Source organism: Morchella importuna (assembly GCF_003444635.1).
Source record: "Morchella importuna strain M04M26 chromosome Unknown Morimp01GS047, whole genome shotgun sequence".
Taxonomy (NCBI): domain Eukaryota; kingdom Fungi; phylum Ascomycota; class Pezizomycetes; order Pezizales; family Morchellaceae; genus Morchella; species Morchella importuna.
The window spans coordinates 233,962-252,864 of record NW_025763444.1 but is presented as its reverse complement, the minus strand read 5'-3'; the positions used below and the strand labels follow the sequence as shown (position 1 = coordinate 252,864).

General features: G+C 44.7%; 6 protein-coding genes across 6 annotated transcripts; 3 read left to right on the top strand and 3 right to left on the bottom strand.

Annotated features, from left to right (window-relative positions):
- Positions 1–783: 783 nt before the first annotated feature.
- On the bottom strand, positions 784–1,276 carry LAJ45_10565 (uncharacterized protein; the record flags this gene model as incomplete). Its single annotated transcript, XM_046120088.1, has 2 exons — positions 784–821; positions 913–1,276. 2 exons carry the CDS (start codon positions 1,274–1,276, stop codon positions 784–786), a joined length of 402 nt encoding a protein of 133 aa, XP_045966747.1.
- A 1,304-nt stretch (positions 1,277–2,580) lies between these two features.
- LAJ45_10564 (uncharacterized protein) lies at positions 2,581–4,113 on the bottom strand (the record flags this gene model as incomplete). Its single annotated transcript, XM_046120087.1, has 5 exons — positions 2,581–2,689; positions 2,766–2,795; positions 2,875–2,902; positions 2,960–3,947; positions 4,024–4,113. The coding sequence occupies 5 exons, from the start codon at positions 4,111–4,113 to the stop codon at positions 2,581–2,583; spliced, it is 1,245 nt and encodes a 414-aa protein (XP_045966746.1).
- A 1,338-nt stretch (positions 4,114–5,451) lies between these two features.
- On the top strand, positions 5,452–6,667 carry LAJ45_10563 (uncharacterized protein; the record flags this gene model as incomplete). Its single annotated transcript, XM_046120086.1, has 3 exons — positions 5,452–5,697; positions 5,768–6,181; positions 6,377–6,667. The coding sequence occupies 3 exons, from the start codon at positions 5,452–5,454 to the stop codon at positions 6,665–6,667; spliced, it is 951 nt and encodes a 316-aa protein (XP_045966745.1).
- Positions 6,668–8,129: 1,462 nt separating this feature from the next.
- LAJ45_10562 (uncharacterized protein) lies at positions 8,130–9,965 on the top strand (the record flags this gene model as incomplete). The annotated part of the gene is made up of 3 exons (XM_046120085.1): positions 8,415–8,429; positions 8,488–8,727; positions 8,787–9,965. 3 exons carry the CDS (start codon positions 8,415–8,417, stop codon positions 9,963–9,965), a joined length of 1,434 nt encoding a protein of 477 aa, XP_045966744.1.
- Positions 9,966–14,008: 4,043 nt separating this feature from the next.
- On the top strand, positions 14,009–15,056 carry LAJ45_10561 (uncharacterized protein; the record flags this gene model as incomplete). Its single annotated transcript, XM_046120084.1, has 3 exons — positions 14,009–14,053; positions 14,119–14,888; positions 15,008–15,056. The coding sequence occupies 3 exons, from the start codon at positions 14,009–14,011 to the stop codon at positions 15,054–15,056; spliced, it is 864 nt and encodes a 287-aa protein (XP_045966743.1).
- A 2,574-nt stretch (positions 15,057–17,630) lies between these two features.
- On the bottom strand, positions 17,631–18,152 carry LAJ45_10560 (uncharacterized protein; the record flags this gene model as incomplete). The annotated part of the gene is made up of 2 exons (XM_046120083.1): positions 17,631–17,933; positions 17,988–18,152. The coding sequence occupies 2 exons, from the start codon at positions 18,150–18,152 to the stop codon at positions 17,631–17,633; spliced, it is 468 nt and encodes a 155-aa protein (XP_045966742.1).
- Positions 18,153–18,903: the final 751 nt, after the last annotated feature.

The window sequence follows — 18,903 nt, the reverse complement described above, 5'->3', positions numbered from 1 at the left end:
AAGGTAGATCTACTCTGCGTACCTCTCGAAGTTTTGCATCCCCAAAAAAGATTCTCAAGTCAACCATGGGTTGAGACAGCTGGTCCTGGCTCAAGAACCGATGATGGGAATATCCTTACCCACAAACCGCTTTGGAATGCTGGATGCAGCCATTAAACATGGCACTTGCGGAACTTTCCCCCGGCAGATGGCCCGATCCACACCGGGATCCCAAGATTTTCGGTCTTGGCTGCTGAGCCAGAACAACCCTAACCCTGGATTGGTTGGATAAGGTCGATAACAACCTAATTTTTGCGCAATACATAACGCAACAAACACGAGTGGGGCAGAAAAATATAATCTCACTGGCCGTCAATGCTATGAAAAATTTCATTTTTATGGCGGTGGTGATTTGAGGCCCAACGAAATATTTGACAAATCAGAAGCAGTATATATACTCTCGGTATTATTATATGAGGTTTCTTCTGGGGCATGTCAATGATTAACCAATCACCTTGTTCGTACCCGGGAGGTTTAAAAGCTAGCTATAGGGGATTTGATACACGCATTTTTTCTTTCGAGTTCAAGCAAGAGCATTGCATTATATGTATAAAGAGATGATTAAGTACATAACGACAGTCAATAAAAAGTTTTTTCTTTCTTACTTTCCTGTTCGGCAGACAGTTCTTTTTTTTTTTTCTTTTTTTCTTTCCCCGTTCCCCCCAGTCCTTGTTGAGATAATCACATAGGAAAAATATGTAGCTACATGTAGTGACGAATATCGACGATCCCTGGATCCCTTTACTAGTATGGGGACATGGAGTAGTACTCCCCGGAAAGGACTAGAGTACGCGGACCAGTTAGTCAGTGATATATTCATACATTAAATTAACCCGAATACAACTACACCAATGCCCCAGAATTATCACTTACAAACAGGGTAATCAAGGCCAGAAAGGTAAGTAGGAGTCCCGGTGCACTGAGGGCCAGACCAGATGACAGCCGACGGATATCCCACAACCCAGGCGTAGGAGATGAGGTGGAAGTTGCAGCAGCGCTTGTTGCACCAGAGGCTTCTGTTGTACTGGTAGAACCAGATCTGGTACCAGTCTAGGGTCGAGCTGCTGAGCGTGTTCGTGCCAGTGCTTGTTTCGGTGGTTCCCTGGGATTCGGAGGCGTCGCCGGCGTCGAATGTGACGATGCCTTCTTCCTGGCGGGCTTCGAGGATGGGGCTGGCGATGGTGGTGAAGAAGAGGAGGAAGGTGGCGAGGAAGGCGAGGAGTGCTTTGGGATACATTTTGAAAAATATGGGTTTAGGAGTATATAGGTTGGTAGAGGGTGCTGTGTGTTTATGAGGTATAGAATACTAGCTGTGTTTGAGTCGATGATGGTGGATAGAAGAAAGGAGACCTAGAGCTGGATATACGGAGGTTTATATAGTTGATTTCTCGCTGATATTTGATATATATCGGTCGATACCCAAAAGACATCACAGAGAGAGAATTGTTGTCAGTGCATGAGTTGGTGATCGGTGCTATCCTAACCTTGAGTTCACAACCCCGCTCTCCAGCTCTCGTATTGCCTTGAAGTGCCCTTGGAAAGTATACACTTTTCACGATCCTCAATTGCTGAAGCTGAAGATTGATATGCCAAGAGTCGGCGCACTGCCTCCACTAAACAACATGAATAATTGACACTCTTCAAAGTGTTGATTTTATGTTTATCGATAGGTGGAATCGGCGATCACGTTCAAAGCACCTGTCGAGCTCTCTTTGGATGAAAAGAAACAATAGTACTGGTTAGTGACGGCCACAAAAACTAAGGTGTACTTGTTCCATCGCCAATAACAGAACCGGGCTTTGAAGTTACCAATAATTGAGATATGTGTTGTGCAAAACTCGATCAGTATCTGTGTAGGACCGCGAATAAGCCCAAGGGCTAATTAACCTAAAAAAAAAAAAACTATTCAGAACTTAAGGGCAAGGGCAATTGTGACATATATGTATGTCCATGACTTAAGCCAATCGACGTCGACAACCATCGTTTCCGATCCCTATCTCCAGCAAATTTCGAACCATTGTATCCCTACTGGCTCCCATTCTCCGAAAAATCCATGAGCCAAGATACTTAAAAACGCTGTAATACATTAGAAACAGTAGGTAGCAGCCCGTCCCATGGCCTAAAGTGTCATTAAATCCCAGGTGCAGTTCGAACCCACACGTGATGTTTCTGCCCTATAGTTATTTTTAGAAATCTTGCACCTAAATCCCTATTTGCACCTGAACGTGCAACAAAATAGAGCCTTTAGCTTTGAGCTCGAATGAAAAACCCCCGCGTAGGAAGAAAGACCGGACAACGTCGGCTTGGCAGGTGCTATTTGCAAATCATCCAATCCGTCATACATGTGGCGTACCTTTTTCTCCAGCAAACACTGGGACGGGTAAATACTGTCAATTTTTCAAGTCCTCGTATCGAAGATGCCCTGAATCTAGTGGCGGCTTAAACTAGCGTCTCGCAAATAGTAGATGATTAATATTGGTCACGATAATTCTCTTCACAACCAAATAGAGCGCGTAGATTCATATCCAGGTATTTAGGCATTCAGTCAATGATCGTGAAATCGGTGCAGCGAGCTATCACAAAAATTGGATTTAACGACAATTGATAGCGGTACCAAGCATGATAAAGTGATATTACTGTGTTTAACATCCTGTGAACAGTAAATCGATCAATAGTTTTTCAGGCTGAGAATTCCGAGTGATAAAGGGAAGTTTGTTACTAGATACCCTATTCCATTTAGCTGCCAGCCATTTTTGCTATCACCATTATTGCCCGATTGATATCCATAACCGGCACAGTTATGCGAGTTAATCCCTTTAAAAACTACCCGAATACCAGTTCATAGTATCAGAGATCCCTAAAACTTAAAATTTATAAGGTCACCATATCACTAATTTCCCTCAAAAATTCGCACTCGCACCAACAGTGACTCCTTCACTCGTTATCTTGAACCAAAACTGCCCAGTCCCGCCATTAACCTCACTCACCGCCCTCTGTAAGCCTCCACCCAACCCCACCGTATCTGAGAACCCCACAAACCTCCTCTCCTCATCCTCCCCAGACCGAAAGTGTCGTAGCACAATCTTCACGTTGACAAACGCATTCCACGGTGCGGGTAACGCATTTCTTAAGTAAGGTCTTTCTCTAGGCGTCTTTTCCTCTACCACGGACTTCGCTCCACGCAAGGGAGGTTGTGCATCTAGATCACCACCCCGCCGCCCCGAAAATCCAAGATTTGTGACTACAATATAGGCGCCCAGCGCTCCGGCCACCTCCTTTAGCTCCCGCACAATACTACTGTACCGCTCCTGCAGATCAATCCAATCCAAGTTTCCTTGCGATAACATGACAGCATGATAATCATTCCAACGGTCGCGCCATATGAAGCTTGAGATGCCGTCGATGAGGATGCTGTCAATACGGCGCCTGGAAGATTGGTGCTCGGCGGTGTAGAGGTATGATTTCAGAGACTGAATCGTGAGAAGGAGTTGTGCGGAGGATGTCGGGTGAAAGATGTGGACGTGTGAAAGGGCGGCTTTAAGGAGGCCATGGAGCTGACTGCTCGGGATTGACAGAATCTGGAGGTACTGTTTGGCGTATCCCCGCATTACCTCGTATAGCCTGTTGACAGAGAATTGCGACTTGCAGTCGACTATCACGACCGCGCGACCCTTTCCCCCAAGTTTGGAGGGGAGAGTTGCGACAGCGCAGATGAGATATAGAAGGTGAGTTTTGCCGCAAGAGCCGCGGGATGTGAGTTCGATTACTGGGAGGTGGAGGCGTTTTGGGAGGGCCTTTTGAGCTGCTGTTAGGGATGGGTTGAGGATAAGGTCGAGGAGGGCGTCAATGGCGGGAATTTGAAGGAGATCTTGGTTGGGATTGTCTTTGAGACGTTTGCTATTCATGAACTACACTTGTACCCAATTAATGAAATAACAAACTACAATTGTACCCTAGATCTATTGTAGGTAGGCAAGGGCTTACAGAAATAAGAGATTGACGCTTGATTTTTCCAGCCAAAGCTGGAGAGCTGAATGGGAGAGCATCTACATTTGGTGAATTTAGGGCACACATGATCGAATCGTGTATTGAGGTTGGGTCGTGATGTTTTATTCTATGTCGTAACGTCATTAGAGCTTATTCACCGGACTGGAAATTACTATTGTATGGGTATTTCCAAGCCTGCTTCAACCGCTGGCTACATGCATAAGGCCTAAGCATGCAGCATACACCCAACATCGTTGAGCTTACATGTACGGTGTCGGACAGCCAAAACCAGCCGGCCAGAGCAACCACCGACTCCCCTTCACCCCATCGACTTTCAACAACGCAACACTTGTCCAAAAATAATGTTCTTTTGTATAATGGGTCTAATCATGGTTGTAAACATCCCTATAAAAGGGGATTTAAAATAATTAAGAACTGGCTGCACTATGACCTCTCAAACATTTGGTGCAATCTTCCCGAAAAAAACAATAGCTTTATGCCAAGGCGGCCACATTAATTGGAATAATTCTTACCCTATTTGGATGATTCGATGATTATTATTACCCGATTAGGACTAGTTTCTGGCTTGAAAAGAACATGAGGGTTGATTTTGACTGTCCGGCGCTGTACTTGTATGTACCTACGCAGCTAGAGTGGAGAAAACCTTAAATGATAGATGCATTTTGGCAGGTATCCTTCCTGACTGCGTAACTTTATAGGGGAAATCAAACTCTGAATCAAGCTTTTAATATTAAAGCAGGTGCATAGCTTGATTGTGGATATCGTGCGCATAATTAAGAATATTAGTTGACGGAGCCTAAGGCAAGAAACCAGAAATACAGACCTCGATGGACAGGGAAATTTCCAGAGGATATGTCCCATCGTTAAATATCGTTCGATGAAGAATTTTGAGTGTGTAGTTTCGATTTGAGCTGTTATATCCCTGTAAACCGTTGTTTCAACGTAACACGAAACATTCATCAGGATCTTGGATATTATGTGCCTCGGCCAGAGAACTCAATCCGTATATATTGAAGAATTGACCCTCCCCATCCCCTCACCCCACTATTCATGTAAACTGCCGGTTTTCCGGATGAATAAAAAAGACTGTCTGTATGTAGATAAAGTAGTTGCATGAAAACAGACATCTCATACAAACTGAGAGGATGTAGAGCAGATATATACCCTGTCAAGTAAAAACAAAGCAGGAATAGTGGGGCTTGGCGCAAGGGCCTGGCCAATAGAACCACACTGATTGGTAGTAGTCAAAATCCTTCACAATATTTGAGTACCTACCCCGCAGGGGAAAGAACGCAGCCACTGGCAGCGTCCTTACATAGATACCCCCGTACCTCTTCGCCATCTGTTCATACCTTCGTAACCTGAGACATCGACACACAATTCGATCTTTCAATCTTGCTCACGATGAACCCCGCAAGGCTATCATTGACAACGCTGCGCGTCGCAGTCAGAAGCTCGAATCGTCATATCCAACGTCGAGGACTCGCTACTCTCTCAAGCGAGCCGGTCAATGTTGTCGCCGAACCAAAGCCGTCTTCCTTCTCACCCCTCCAAGATGCGCTTGCTGCGAAAGAATCCAGGAACAATTGGACAAAGGCCGAGATTGAGAGCATATACAACACAGGCGCACTAGAGTTAGCCTTCGCTGCTGTATGTATTCCTGTCTTCCGAAATATAGGGAATAGGTCAGGCCAATTGACTCATCTGCTGCTATGTGTAGGCAACAATCCACCGCCGATTCCACAACCCATCCTCAATCCAGATGTGCACGCTCATGAATATCAAAACCGGTGGCTGCAGTGAAGATTGCTCATACTGTTCCCAATCTTCCCGGTACGACACGGGCCTCAAGGCCACTAAACTCTCCAACGTCGAGGCGGTCCTCGAGGCCGCCAAGATTGCTAAAGCAAATGGTAGCACCCGGTTTTGCATGGGCGCAGCATGGAGAGACATGCGAGGTCGTAAGACGAATTTGAAGAGAATTAAGGAGATGGTTTCTGGTGTTAGGGCGATGGACATGGAGGTGTGTGTTACGTTAGGAATGATTGATGATGAACAGGCGAAGGAGTTGAAGGAGGCTGGGTTAACAGCTTACAACCATAATATCGATACCTCGAGGGAGCACTATCCTAAGGTAATCACTACACGCTCATACGACGAGCGATTGAACACCATCTCGAACGTCCGTGATGCTGGAATTAGTGTGTGCACGGGGGGTATTTTAGGACTGGGCGAAACACAGGAGGACCACGTTTCTTTCCTTTACACCCTGGCAACTATGCCTTCACACCCAGAATCATTGCCGATTAACTCTCTGGTTCCGATCAAGGGAACGCCTCTTGGTGATACCAAGCCGCTGCCATTCACGTCGATTCTGAAGACGATATCAACTGCTCGTTGTATCATGCCAACCAGTATCATCAGATTAGCTGCTGGTAGAATAACGATGTCCGAAGAACAACAAGCGCTGTGCTTTATGGCTGGAGCCAATGCGATATTCACTGGCGAGAGGATGTTGACTACCGACTGTAGCGGCTGGGATGAAGATAAGGCTATGTTTGATAGGTGGGGCCTTCGTCCGATGAGGAGCTTCGTGAAGGACGAAATCACGGCACCGTAATATAAAAATAAAAGGTGGCCATCAGCATACTGAGGACGGCCCTCAGATGCAGGCGCTAGCGATGAGGAAAGTAGGGATGCTTTTCCTTGTGATTTCGGGTTATTTTCCTTTAGTTCATTGATCATCATCCATCGAGTCGTTATATGAAATAGCAATAGACTTACTGCATTTAAGATACGTATATAAAATAGTGACAAAATATGTTCTTTGTGCGTTCGATGGTTCGTATCCGCCGGATGTCGATATTAATTAGACCCATCAGCAGCGAGGTTGCTCATGTCCCGGCCCAGGGGATGTAAATACTATGGGAACTGCTCAATGTAATCCAGATGTCGATATCTCAAGGATTGTAGTCCGATCTAGTTGTTCCCGCGAGTACATACAGCACTTGCCGTCAGGAGAATTAATTTCAATTGTGATTGCAGGAACTATGTCTTAATGGGTGCGGGTTGAATTGGGATTCGGCGCTCGATCTTAAGATCTTGGCCCTGACGAGCCCACTCAAAAAACCATTCAATGTTCCTTTAGCGGCTCCATCTCCTCAATCCTGACCAAGCGAACCTCTAGCCACATCAAAACACGCATCATTCGTCGACTCCTCCCCTGTTCTACGCCATGGATAATTATAATATGATCCTAATGTTAGATCATTACTCTTTTATTTGGTATTTCTGGGTATTCATCTGGCTATGGCTTACGGATCCGGAAAGACTTCATCAGGCTTTACAAGACCTTTGAAGGATCGTAGATGTGCTATCAATCTTTCGGGAACTGGCACTCGAGGAATCTGGTGCGCAGCCTGAAATATGCGTATATGTTCGAAGGTTCATATACAATAAAGTATCTAAGGAAGTCAACAGAAGAATTTTGATGGAGGTGATTTGGTTTTTCGGGAGGGATTGAGATAAGTGTGATCGGTAGTTTTCTAAATGCTTCAGGTATGTGAAGGTGTAGGCCCTCCCACTCCTTTCACCATGTGTTTAGAAACTATTTTTCTCTCCTCCTAAATTCTATTGGTATTAACTTGAACCAGTAGTTTCGGATCAAAAGCTGGTATATATGTACGGATGAATACCTAAAAAACGAATCCTATCCCTATTGTATCTGTCAGCTGTCAGGTTCTTATGTTGTGGAATAGAGAAGTACGTACGCTGAGGTATGTAGCTTCCTTCATAGTGATCAGGGTCCTGCCATCGTGAGTCCTAATGAGCTCCTCTAGGTCTATTGCGCCTTGCCATAATGCCCAGAATTATTAGGCATAGGTGGGCAATATTATCGGAGGCAAACTGGTTAGACTTATTGATAGAACTTCCTAATAAAGATACACATAATAGAGAAAGGGAGCTCGAGTGCTAGAGTGACATATCACGATGTGAAAGTACAGCTCGCTTCGGTACTGGAGGTAATAGCTGTGCGCTGTGGGGAAACCTTTCGGGTTGGAGTGGTGACTTTGCTGGGAGCAATGGTGCATGGCCAGCTCCCAATACCTACTCTACCCAAGTCTTCATTTCATGTTTTCGGAACTGCGTCGTGGTATCTCCAGAGCTGTGATTCAACCAAGCTTTGGTCACGGTTTTTAATTATAGTAACTTTATGCACGTGACGATACCTGCATGAGGCTCCGGGGCAGAGCTAGCAAAAGTAAAGTTCGCGACTCCATACTTCATGATCACAGGCTGCGAAAGTACAGCTGTAATAAATCGCCAGATTATATAGGGCTCCCTGGCAAACAGAGTGCGCACGTGCTATGGACAGGTCGTCAGTAACTTATCCCTCTCTGTAATATCTATTGAGTGTACTAGTTATTGACAAAATAACAGGAACGACATCAAAACCAATACCATAATGACGTCGACGATATCGAAGACTTCGAGGGCGAATCACAACCAATATCCACATCCCAGTACCCCCCAGCGATAAAAGTGCCATTGCGTTCAGAACAGCAGCCGATGTCAGCGGCGCGCTCGACGCCAAAGCCACAGCAAGGGATACCACAGAGCTCAGGGAAGAGGAAGGGTTTCTATGATGGTATAGATCCAGATCTATTCGCACTAGCGGATGTAAATGAGAGGAATGGATCCGGAACCAAAAAGAAGCCAAAAATGGGATTCTTAGCTAGGGACAGCCTTTCGACCTTCCGGGGGCCTCTAGGAGAGCCACCGAGGATGATATAACATCCACAAAGACAGGGAAAGTGCCGGAATCTGTACAAACACAAGAGCATTTCGAGTTTCCTACACCGACCCCTCAAACTCAATCGAAAAAATCCAGAGGCTTCGCCATAGACCCAGATCTCCTCGCTGCCGCCTCTCCGGTGAAGGAGAAACCAGAACGCGCGGTAATAGGATGGAAACCGTCTATCTCACAGGCGATTGCAGCCCCTGATTCAAGCTCCAGGGTTCTATGGCCGACAGAATCGTTCCGAGCTACCCCTCAACAGATGACCAAACATAATCCAGTCCCTAGTGATGACATTGTCCCCGAAACATCCCCCCCACGCTTCACAACGCCTCCACGTCAGAATCTGCCTTTGCTCAATGATGATTCTCAAATTTCTACTACAGATTCTATAGAGGACCTTGTCTCGCCCAGAAAATCGGAAAACCTTCGCCCCAAGACCGAAGATTTTGATATCATACATTCAGATATTGACATCACATCTTCACCCCCACTGAGTCCATTATCTTCCCACTCCTTCAAACCGAAGCACAAAGATGATGATGGCTCTGTTAGCGGCGACTCTCTTCCCGACGATCTTATGACCCTCGATAATCCTGTCACCCCGTTGCCAATACACAAACGCCTTCTAAAAGAACTAACCCAGCAGTCCCCAGCGACACCTACGCCTCAAACACCCCGACCAGGTTACTTTAACATCCACGACCTACAAAAATCTGTCATCATACCGAAAACAGAATCCTCTCGTGCTCCGGATCCACAACACCGCCGGTACAGTCCTGGCGGCCTCGCTGATACAGTATTGGGATGGAGGGAGGAACTTCATAGTACTTCTCTTTTCAAGCAGAGGGTACAGCCGATTGGTGTAGACTATATCATCACTGTCATCGAGGTGGTTCAAGATGGTGACATGATAATTGTTAAGGGGCATGGAGTAGAAGGCGTTGTGAGGGCCATTATTTCGGGCCCAGTGAGGCTGGGGTTGCAAATCACTGTAGGGCAGGTGGTGCGGTATGGAAGGCCGTGGGTACTAGTGAACCTACTAGGAGAGGAGTGGAAGTCTTTAATGGGAAAGGTAGAAGTCATAGAAAGGGATGTAGATGTAGATATGGGTGAATAGGTAGCGTTATCATCTCTGGCCAGTAATTCGCCGTGTTTAAAGCAAGGTGGTGGGTGATAGAAGGCTAAGGGTAATAATGGTCATGCAATATCACTCGAATTTATAAATAGGTTATATTTGAGACTTTTATCGAATAAATAAGTATACTCAATATAACCCATATAAACCGCGCTAGCCCTTGAATTCTCTCCAGAGCGGGGCAATTATAGGTTCTAGGAAGATTTACTGGGTGTTCAGCATCAAATCATAAACAATGTAGTTTGCACCCTATTCTAGTTTCTTGGGATGATAGCAGTTGTTTACTAGCGGCGTGCCGTTTCTATATCAAGCAAAGAGGTGAAAATTAATTTCTTCTAGGCTGCCAGAGATGTCATTATCCAATAGAAAGCAGTTTTTCATAGCCTTCCTCTATTAGAGTATCTTGATCCTGTGATCGCATGAAACGACTGAAAATCCCCTTTGCTATAGTATCTTCGGCAATGAAGAGAACGATCACGATCAGATGCGATAGTCAGGAAGCGATGAGACGAGTAAAACGCAGACAACAGGCATCCGGAGAAATGATGGCCCACAAGATACGCTACTGGTATGATGCGGGCAAGACACAAAAGGTCCGAGTAAGATTGGAATGGGTTAAGGGACATAGCAGGATAAAAGGAAACTCGGAAGCAGATAAAGCAGCGAAAGAAGCCATCAACAAAGGGAGAATCGACAACGAATGGTTTGTTTCTTTTGCGTTCCTAGAAAGAGAGTCCCGAGAGGAAGCAATAAGAGAATGAGAGGTGGAGTGGGAGCCGAGAGCGAACAAGGAGAAAGCGGTATTTAAACCGTCGCAGCGAAACACCATTAAATTTGACGACACGGACCGGGCGGACAGAGTTATTATCAGCCGGCTCAGGACAGGTCATATAGCGATCAACAGATACCTAAAAAGAATAGGAAAGATCGAGAGTGCCGAATGTGAATGCGGCAAAGGGGAGCAAAGCGTAACTCATATACTCACCGAATGCGAGGCAACGGCCGAAACCCGCAAATCCTTTAAAGAGCACAATACGGTCGTCAAACTCCTTTGGAAGGCAAGTGGTATTGAAGCAGCTATAAAAATCTGGAAACAATTTGCCAAATGGAGACACAAAAGGAATGGACAAGACGAAGATGGAGAAGAGGAGAGAAGGGAACTAGGGTACGGGTGGGGGACGTTGAAAGAGGCAGGGAGCGAGGAATAGGATGTGAAAAAGAGTTCGGGGCGTGTTTCCTATGTTAGAAATATGTGAGAGGAGGCAGAGGAGAAGGGATAGTTCAGGGGTATTGCCATAACTGTAAAGTTGCATGCAATTAATGAATTAAACAAAACAAAAAAAACAAATATCTTCGGCAATGCTACGGCCAAGGCCAAATCGAGATACCGGAAGCCTAAGGCAGTAAAATCTTTCTTGCTCATGCTTGTTTTGCGACAAGGCTTTACGCCTCACTGCATAAAACAGCCTCAAAATACCTTATACCTTCAGTACTTCCGCGGGTAGCTAGACGCGCGTGGCCTTTATTGTTTATTGATCACTATTCTGGTTCAGAACATGAGAGAAGGAATAAGTAGCGGCCTTTTCACTTTTGTAGGTATGGCACGAGAGGGGTTTAGCATGCGCAAACAAACATTGAATCAGATTTCGATCTACGAGGCGGTAAAGCCAATCTGTTGGTGTTCAGCTACGTACATTGCATTGATTCTTCGCCATAACTTCATCCGAATTATCAAACACCACTACGCCCACCATGGCCGCGAGGTTTATGCATATATGTACACGTCGTAAAACATGGCACGTTATCCTCTGAGTTGATCTGATTTGGTGTTGGAACTGGCGCTCAATATCTGTTCATAATCAACTGTCCATTTACGTATGTGTATTTGATATGTATACCGCCATTACCACAACAGTTTCAATCACTGGCGGCAGATATTATCATGAAAGTTGTTTCAGTGTTGCCTGCCCCGCCTGTCTTCCTTGTTTTGTCTGTATGATTTGTCTCATGCTTTCCTTGAAGAAACGTCAGCAATCGATGTTTGGCTACAACATACAACCACAGAAAACCCTCAAACTACTATGTACATGTAGTATATTTATGCCAACTTTCGCGCTTAACTCGCTTAGACCTTAGCCAGGTACATGTACTCTACTAAATAACCTTGACCCTTAGCCACGTGGCGGAGCTCCGGTGGCGCCACTCCTTATTTTGGCTCGCTATTGTCTCACTAGTATAGTATATCCGGTAGGAGATTGAGTATAATATAGTAATGCTGAAGATGAACACAGTATAGGAATCTTGTCACTGCGTAGAAAGCGTTTACAATTAATAGTGAGCTTGTGCTGTAGTTACTTCACTAAGTTTGGCTTCTGTCGGAGAGTATGTACATATCTATATCTCATATATATATGCATGCTAGCTCAGGAAGTACGCGCTCTTGTATTTATTTCACCGACCATAGGCTATCTCCTCTTACAGCTTAACATAGTATTATGAATACTATGTCATGTTTCCCCTGCTTGTTAATGCCTAGCTATTGTTAGGTACATGTACACAGGCAGCCCAGATATCGTAGGAGGAATAATTATCACCTATCAGTAGAGTAAGATGTACGTATGGAGTAGAGCCGCTTCACTAACAATCTAGTACCGCTGACAAAAAGGAAGAAACAGTTTCAAAACTGTTACTATCCCCCAAATCCCCTGAAGCAATTAATTTAGGTGAGCAGTAGGGCTAGTAAAGGGCGCTGACAAAAGACCAGACCGCATGGCGCCTGAAGAAAACTTCCCGGAGATACGGAGTAACGGGAGTTTTACCGTATCAGCACTCCAAAATTGTTAATCAGGATGAAATTTCAGTCATCGTCTCCAGTTCTCTGGATTCCTGCTTTGAAAATGTGAACCTGCATTTACCACACGCCTACCTCACCTCGATCTGTCTGGGAGGCTTTACCGGCCTACCCTACCAAAACTCAAATCTGTAGATTTCTAGCTCAGATATCCTTCATTGTGGGGTGCTGAATAGAAGGGAAGACACATAGCCGCTGATGCTTACCGATAGGTACCGCAAGCTCATACTATCAGTTTGGTATTGCAATGTTTTCGCATTAACCAACTTCCCAATGCCGGATGGTTCGGAATTTTTGTGCCACCTGGTTACTGGCCACCCCACTGCAGGGCCCTTGATAGCTAACCCCCGCAGTGGATGTAGATTTTGGCCTTAATACGAACAAACCAGGCGGCGTCTTCTCACGCAGATTTGGTTTCTTGTTTTCCAGGCTACACGTTAAAACCTCTACGCATGACAGACAAGCTGAAAATGTAATCTTAAAAGCACGGGACCATTGGTTACGAAAATGCCTTGAAACTTCTCTATCTCAGGTAGGTAAGCCCAGTAAGTTCTGTGCTGTGCCTATCCTCACGCATTAACGAACGCAAGCATGAATTCATTGACTACGTGTGTATCTGAATCTTGTGAAACGTGGATCTCGGGTTACACGCATACACCCCTGTAGGAACAATCATGGGAGCCGAAGGCAGATCAAACCCGTTTCTAAAGCGATTTAGCGACTCAAATAAGAGGCTCTTTAGATCTAAAGATCGACAACGGGGGTGCAGGTTTGAAGGTAAATATTGTCAGATACCAAAATTAACCGAGCTCTTTTGTCCTTCCATGAGTCTAGTTTCAGACTATCTAAAACCAATTATAGATTTGATGGTAGAAACTCCTCGGATTGAGCCATAATCAAGGGAACACACAAAGAAATCCTTCTAATCCTAAACTGGAGTGAAGGTATCACCAGATCTCAGCTCTTACTCTCCGTTCCGAGTGTTGGTCTAGGGTTCGATAGGTCTGGGCATCTGATACCTAGCCAGGCAGCTTATATCGATAATATGCTGCTGAAAAGATGGGTTCTTATTAAAGAAGCCAAACCCGACGTACAAAGTGAGTGTGATCCAGAAACCACTACCAACCAACCCGGAGCACCCCACCTTCCTCCAGAAATCCATCAAACCGCAGTAATGAGCTCTCCCGGTGTTGGGTTGGAGGGTTCAAATTACCAAAACGTAAGTATTTCTTGATTGCGTGTGGCGAAGCTGAGCTTCCTTACTAATTCGTATGAGTTTGAAAGCAGCCGAAAATCGAATGCAAAATTTTGAAGGTTGACAGCCACGTACTCGAACGTATCATTTTCTACCTAAAATCGCCAGGTATCCACAAGGGTCGTACTATACATCTAAATGGCCAATCTGGAAGACACGAGACATACGAATCAGACCCACAAGACTTATATCATACCCTTCTTACCTGTAAGGCAATATTCAAACCATACGAAAATATCCTGCAAAAACAGAAGCTTCTTGAACTGTTCTACCTTCAGATTGCCAAACCCCCACATCATGAGTCGCGGTTAATTGAGATGGAGGTCCCAGAAAAATTCCGAAAGTTTGTTGCTAAGGAGGAAATGCAACATCATGCCGGTTCAGTGTTGCAGGACTCTGTTGGGATTGAATTTATTTCCCAGTCGATGGGATCATTGAGTCTTGGACAATCATACAAAGTCGAAAACAGCACCAGTGATGATCTGGTTGATCTCTTGAGTCAAAATTGCGTCAAGCGGGCCGAAACTTTTGGATTCAAGAATGAAAAAGACCAGTCTGAAGTGGATATATTGAGGGACCTAAAGAATCAGTTTCTCGGAATAATCAACTTCTATCAATACGATACGACACAGGATTATTTTGTGAACGGTGGAAAAGCAGGAGGGCACCGGCCAAAGGAATTTTGGGCAATGATCTGCCATTGCAAGAAGGATAGGTTTTTGGTCCTACATAGTGTCGGTGGGAAAGTTTGGGATCGCAATTTTGCCTGTCCAAGAGTCGCTGAAGTCACTAGCAAATAGTAAGTTCCATCATTTCTGTCCTGAATTATACGTATCGTGAAATCAAGTCTAAGGAATCAACCTATTCGTTGTGATATTTCTGCATGATCTTATGAACCTTGCTAACCCTGGACTTTAGTGCTCACGCGAGAAATACCTACGAAGCCGCATTGACCACAGGACACTAGTCAGCACGGGCTTGTTCAATAGTGTCATAAAAGGCCAAAATTGTATGTTCCTGTTTTGTCTGTTTCGGCTATTGGAGGTTTTACTTACGAATGGGCGTTTGCAATCACAAATTGCTGTTCCGACAGAATGAGTGATACCTTGTGATTTGGACTGCCGTTGTGAAATAAAATCTTTGCTTTTCTTTTCATGGAAGGAGCAATTAGTGATGATCAACAAGTCTATTCAATGAATTATAAGTGGCGAAAATGGGGAAAGTTTACCAACTGGTGTTACGCATGCTCTTTCGTACCTTCCTCTCGTGAGATAATCGACAAATATAGAAATTTCCGCAGTATTAGCGTTATCGGGCTTTGGCAGGAACGATGTGTAGATAAGGTCAGTTCAAATGAAGAGGCACGCAGAATTTAAGTAAACATGATAAACCTGTGAGAATCTTGAGAAGTGCGAGTGAGTGCCACAATATAAACTCGGAACCAATCTCAGAGGGAAGTTCGAAGTGATGTTAGAGTATAAGAGCATGAAGTAAGGCACTCGTGTAACCTGAGTGTTCAGGGCATGACGTTACTTGACCACCGGGTATATCAGCTGTTTCAGAATCGCTATTAGCCGGGTTGAGGCATAAAGCTTAGTACACCCGTAGTCAGTCATGTTACAACTCATCCAACCTCTAATAAAATCATTCGATTGTTTTAGGTAATGGATCACGTGATGACCGTAATTTGTCATAATTCATCACTCGGTAAACCCCAATGTTGGGGGAGTTCGATCTCGGCGGCGTGTATGTACCTCACACAACAATACAATATGTGATATCGATTCCTAAAGCGTTAATAATAAAATTCTAAGACAGCCTCTATGTAGGGATTCTCACATTGAGGATTGGACTGACGGACTGGTAGAGGTTGAGTATGTGGAAGGGAGTAGAGAAACAAGAGGGAGTCCCACTCTCGTAGATAAATAGACGTGGTTGTAATTCAATTTGTGGAAATCTTAAAAAGTGATTTGTTCTGTTCTTTGACGTGGGAGCATCAAGTGCACACTCGGGCCATAGTCATAGATATGTAGCTGCCAAGACCGAATTTGCCACTGACTAAGCCATTTAACTCTCAGTTCGAAAGGGATATGTACTTGCCGGATTTTAAAGAGTAGGACGGAAGTACAAGGAAGGGTGAGTCGCAACCGTACGTGCTTGCACCTGATATAACACCGAGCAACACCGAGCAAGTATCATAACCATACGTTTTTCTAGAGGAAAATACTAGTATATTGGTAACAATAATTATCAAGCATAGCGGATTGAATTCATTGCATTGGGCTTCGTCGAGTTGGACTTCGTTGTGTTGCGTTGCGCCGTTGCAGCACTGAGGTCGTTGTATTTCCGTCCTACTCTTTAAAATCCGGCAAGTACCATTAGCACCTGACATATTACACGTAGCTACATGTAGCTTTCCCAAAAACAAAGATATGAGATAAAATATCTAGCTCTTTCAATGAGAGATGGATTTAGATTACGTCTCGGATCAGCATGTCGTCCTCTAACACTTAGACCACTACCGCAGTAATTCGTCTCAGCGGGCACTCACATTGACGTTGGAATTGCTTGTTCTGGTCATTTGTCTTGAAAACGCCCCCCTAATCTTCCCTCATATGCTGAAAAAGGCAACTTCGACGTCTGTGTAACCGTCCGCTGAGAAAAATTAATGCGATATTAGCTCCCATGTGGACAATATTTGGCTTAGGAGAAAGGATTGAATCCAAGGTAAAGTCGAAGAGCCCTCAAAAGATTTGATTTTCCCCACCCAGCAGCTAATCTATATCTCCATGTCATTGACATTGACGGTGTGGTAAACTACTGTCCTCATGCTCACAAGTCCTCAATTAATCAGGTGCCCGCGGTACCGGCCTACGTACCTCAACAGTGAGATCAACCCCGCGATACAAGACTATATGTATCTGTTCTTAGATTCAGAGTTGATATCTCTAGCTAAGTTGAGATTCAGGACTACATGTATGTCTGATAGGGTTAGGACATGTAGTCCTGCCGCTGCTGCTAATACTTCTAATCAGTCTTCGTATATATACGAGCGACCCCCATCAATTGTGGAGGCCGACGCTTTAATCGTGATTAAAAAAGAAAAATAAAAGGCTCGGTCGATCGACATTAATCCATATGGACCAGATACTTTATTTTCTAATTTTTCTTGGAGTCATTTGACATCTTCAATCCCTAAATTAATTATCCACATGTACAGGTAACTAGCCCCTTCATGTCTTGATACATATCGAATATCCTGTTCATATAATTATTTAAGTTTACTTTCTCTTACTGACATCTCTTCTAGCTGTTTATCATCATCCAATCCATCTCAGTCCTCCATCTCTAGGCAGAAACTGAAATTCGAAACGATCACTATGAACTTGCAATTCATGAAAAAGCTGAGCTTAATCAGTTATTGTTGACCCTAATATCGCTATCTAAATCTAGTCCTCTATCATCACTTCTAGTTCATTCCAAATTACCGTTTTACTTCAAACCATGCATCGCCAACTTCCTCCCAGTTCTTGTATCACCTCTAACGCCACTCCAAACCACCATCTAACCTCAAACTACGCATCGTCAACTTCCTCCCGATTCTTCTTAACGTACTCACCTTCGGAGGCGCCCCTTCCGGCACAACGGTCCGATGTTTCACCCTCTTGATGATTCTAATTCCCCGCGCTCTCAAGCGATCTCTTTTCCTCCTCATGGTCGCCTCAGGCAACTCCCCAGGTACCCTTTCAAGTTCCGGCAGCTCCGTGATACCCGCCTCTCCCGCAGGCGGGTAGGCCCGCCATGTGTTGTCTTCGGTGTGATGATACATCGCTACATCGCCGCCCTCAAAATCCTCAGGCGCATGAAAAATATCGGGAGTATTATTGGGGATAGCTACTAGATCTGAGGGGCCTCCAGCGCGCGCATTAGCGTTGGCTTCGGGCTCATCGCTGATGCCAGAGTAGTAATAGTCCGAGTAGGAGTAGTCGTTAGCGCGAGCGTCGGCGAGGACGGCGGCAATCTCTTCTTCGGTCGGGGTGCGGGGTCTGTTGTCGTCAGTCATATTGAGCTGGTAATTGGTGGTTTGGTTCTTAACAGATTTTTGATAATTATCCCTATTGGACGGTTTGCTTTTTAATTGCGGGTATGATACTACTGGGTGCTGGAGTGAGATTGGATGGAGAATCGAAAAGCTACAGCTGGTTCCATGGCTTTTATTGCGATAAATTGTTACAAGAGTTCTCAGAAGTGTTCTTGAAGAAGCTCGCATCTTGTAATACTTGTGTAAGTATTCTTCATGGTGCGCTCTGAATTCGTCAATTGAATCTCGAAAGACAACTGTGGGTTAGGGTTAGTTGAGTTTATTGAAAAAGGAACGCGCAGAACAAGAGAATAGCGAATTCAGAGCTAACTTGAAAGACATAAAAAGTAGTTCCCGAGCAATTGGAACTGTGGGGTATAATCATGGATTTCCTTCTGTGTATCCCCTAGGCGAGAATCGAAAGCCTTGGTGACTAGGATGGAGTTAATCGTGCGATATAATTCCCATAACTACATCATAGGACGAAGTGACATAGCCTGAAAACTATCGAAGAGTTCAATCTCTAGAAGAAAACTAAATTAGCGCGGGAGGAGAGACAAAGGAATAATATCGCAATTTGTGGCTTTACTTTGCTGAGTTTGATTGATATCCGCGTAGCTAGGCAGAAATTCGAAAGGGGGAAACAAACAATTACGTTCATCGAAGCTTCCAGGGTTGTCCCTGCAAGTATCTGTAAGATTATGCCTATTTCTCCAATTCACAAACTATTAAA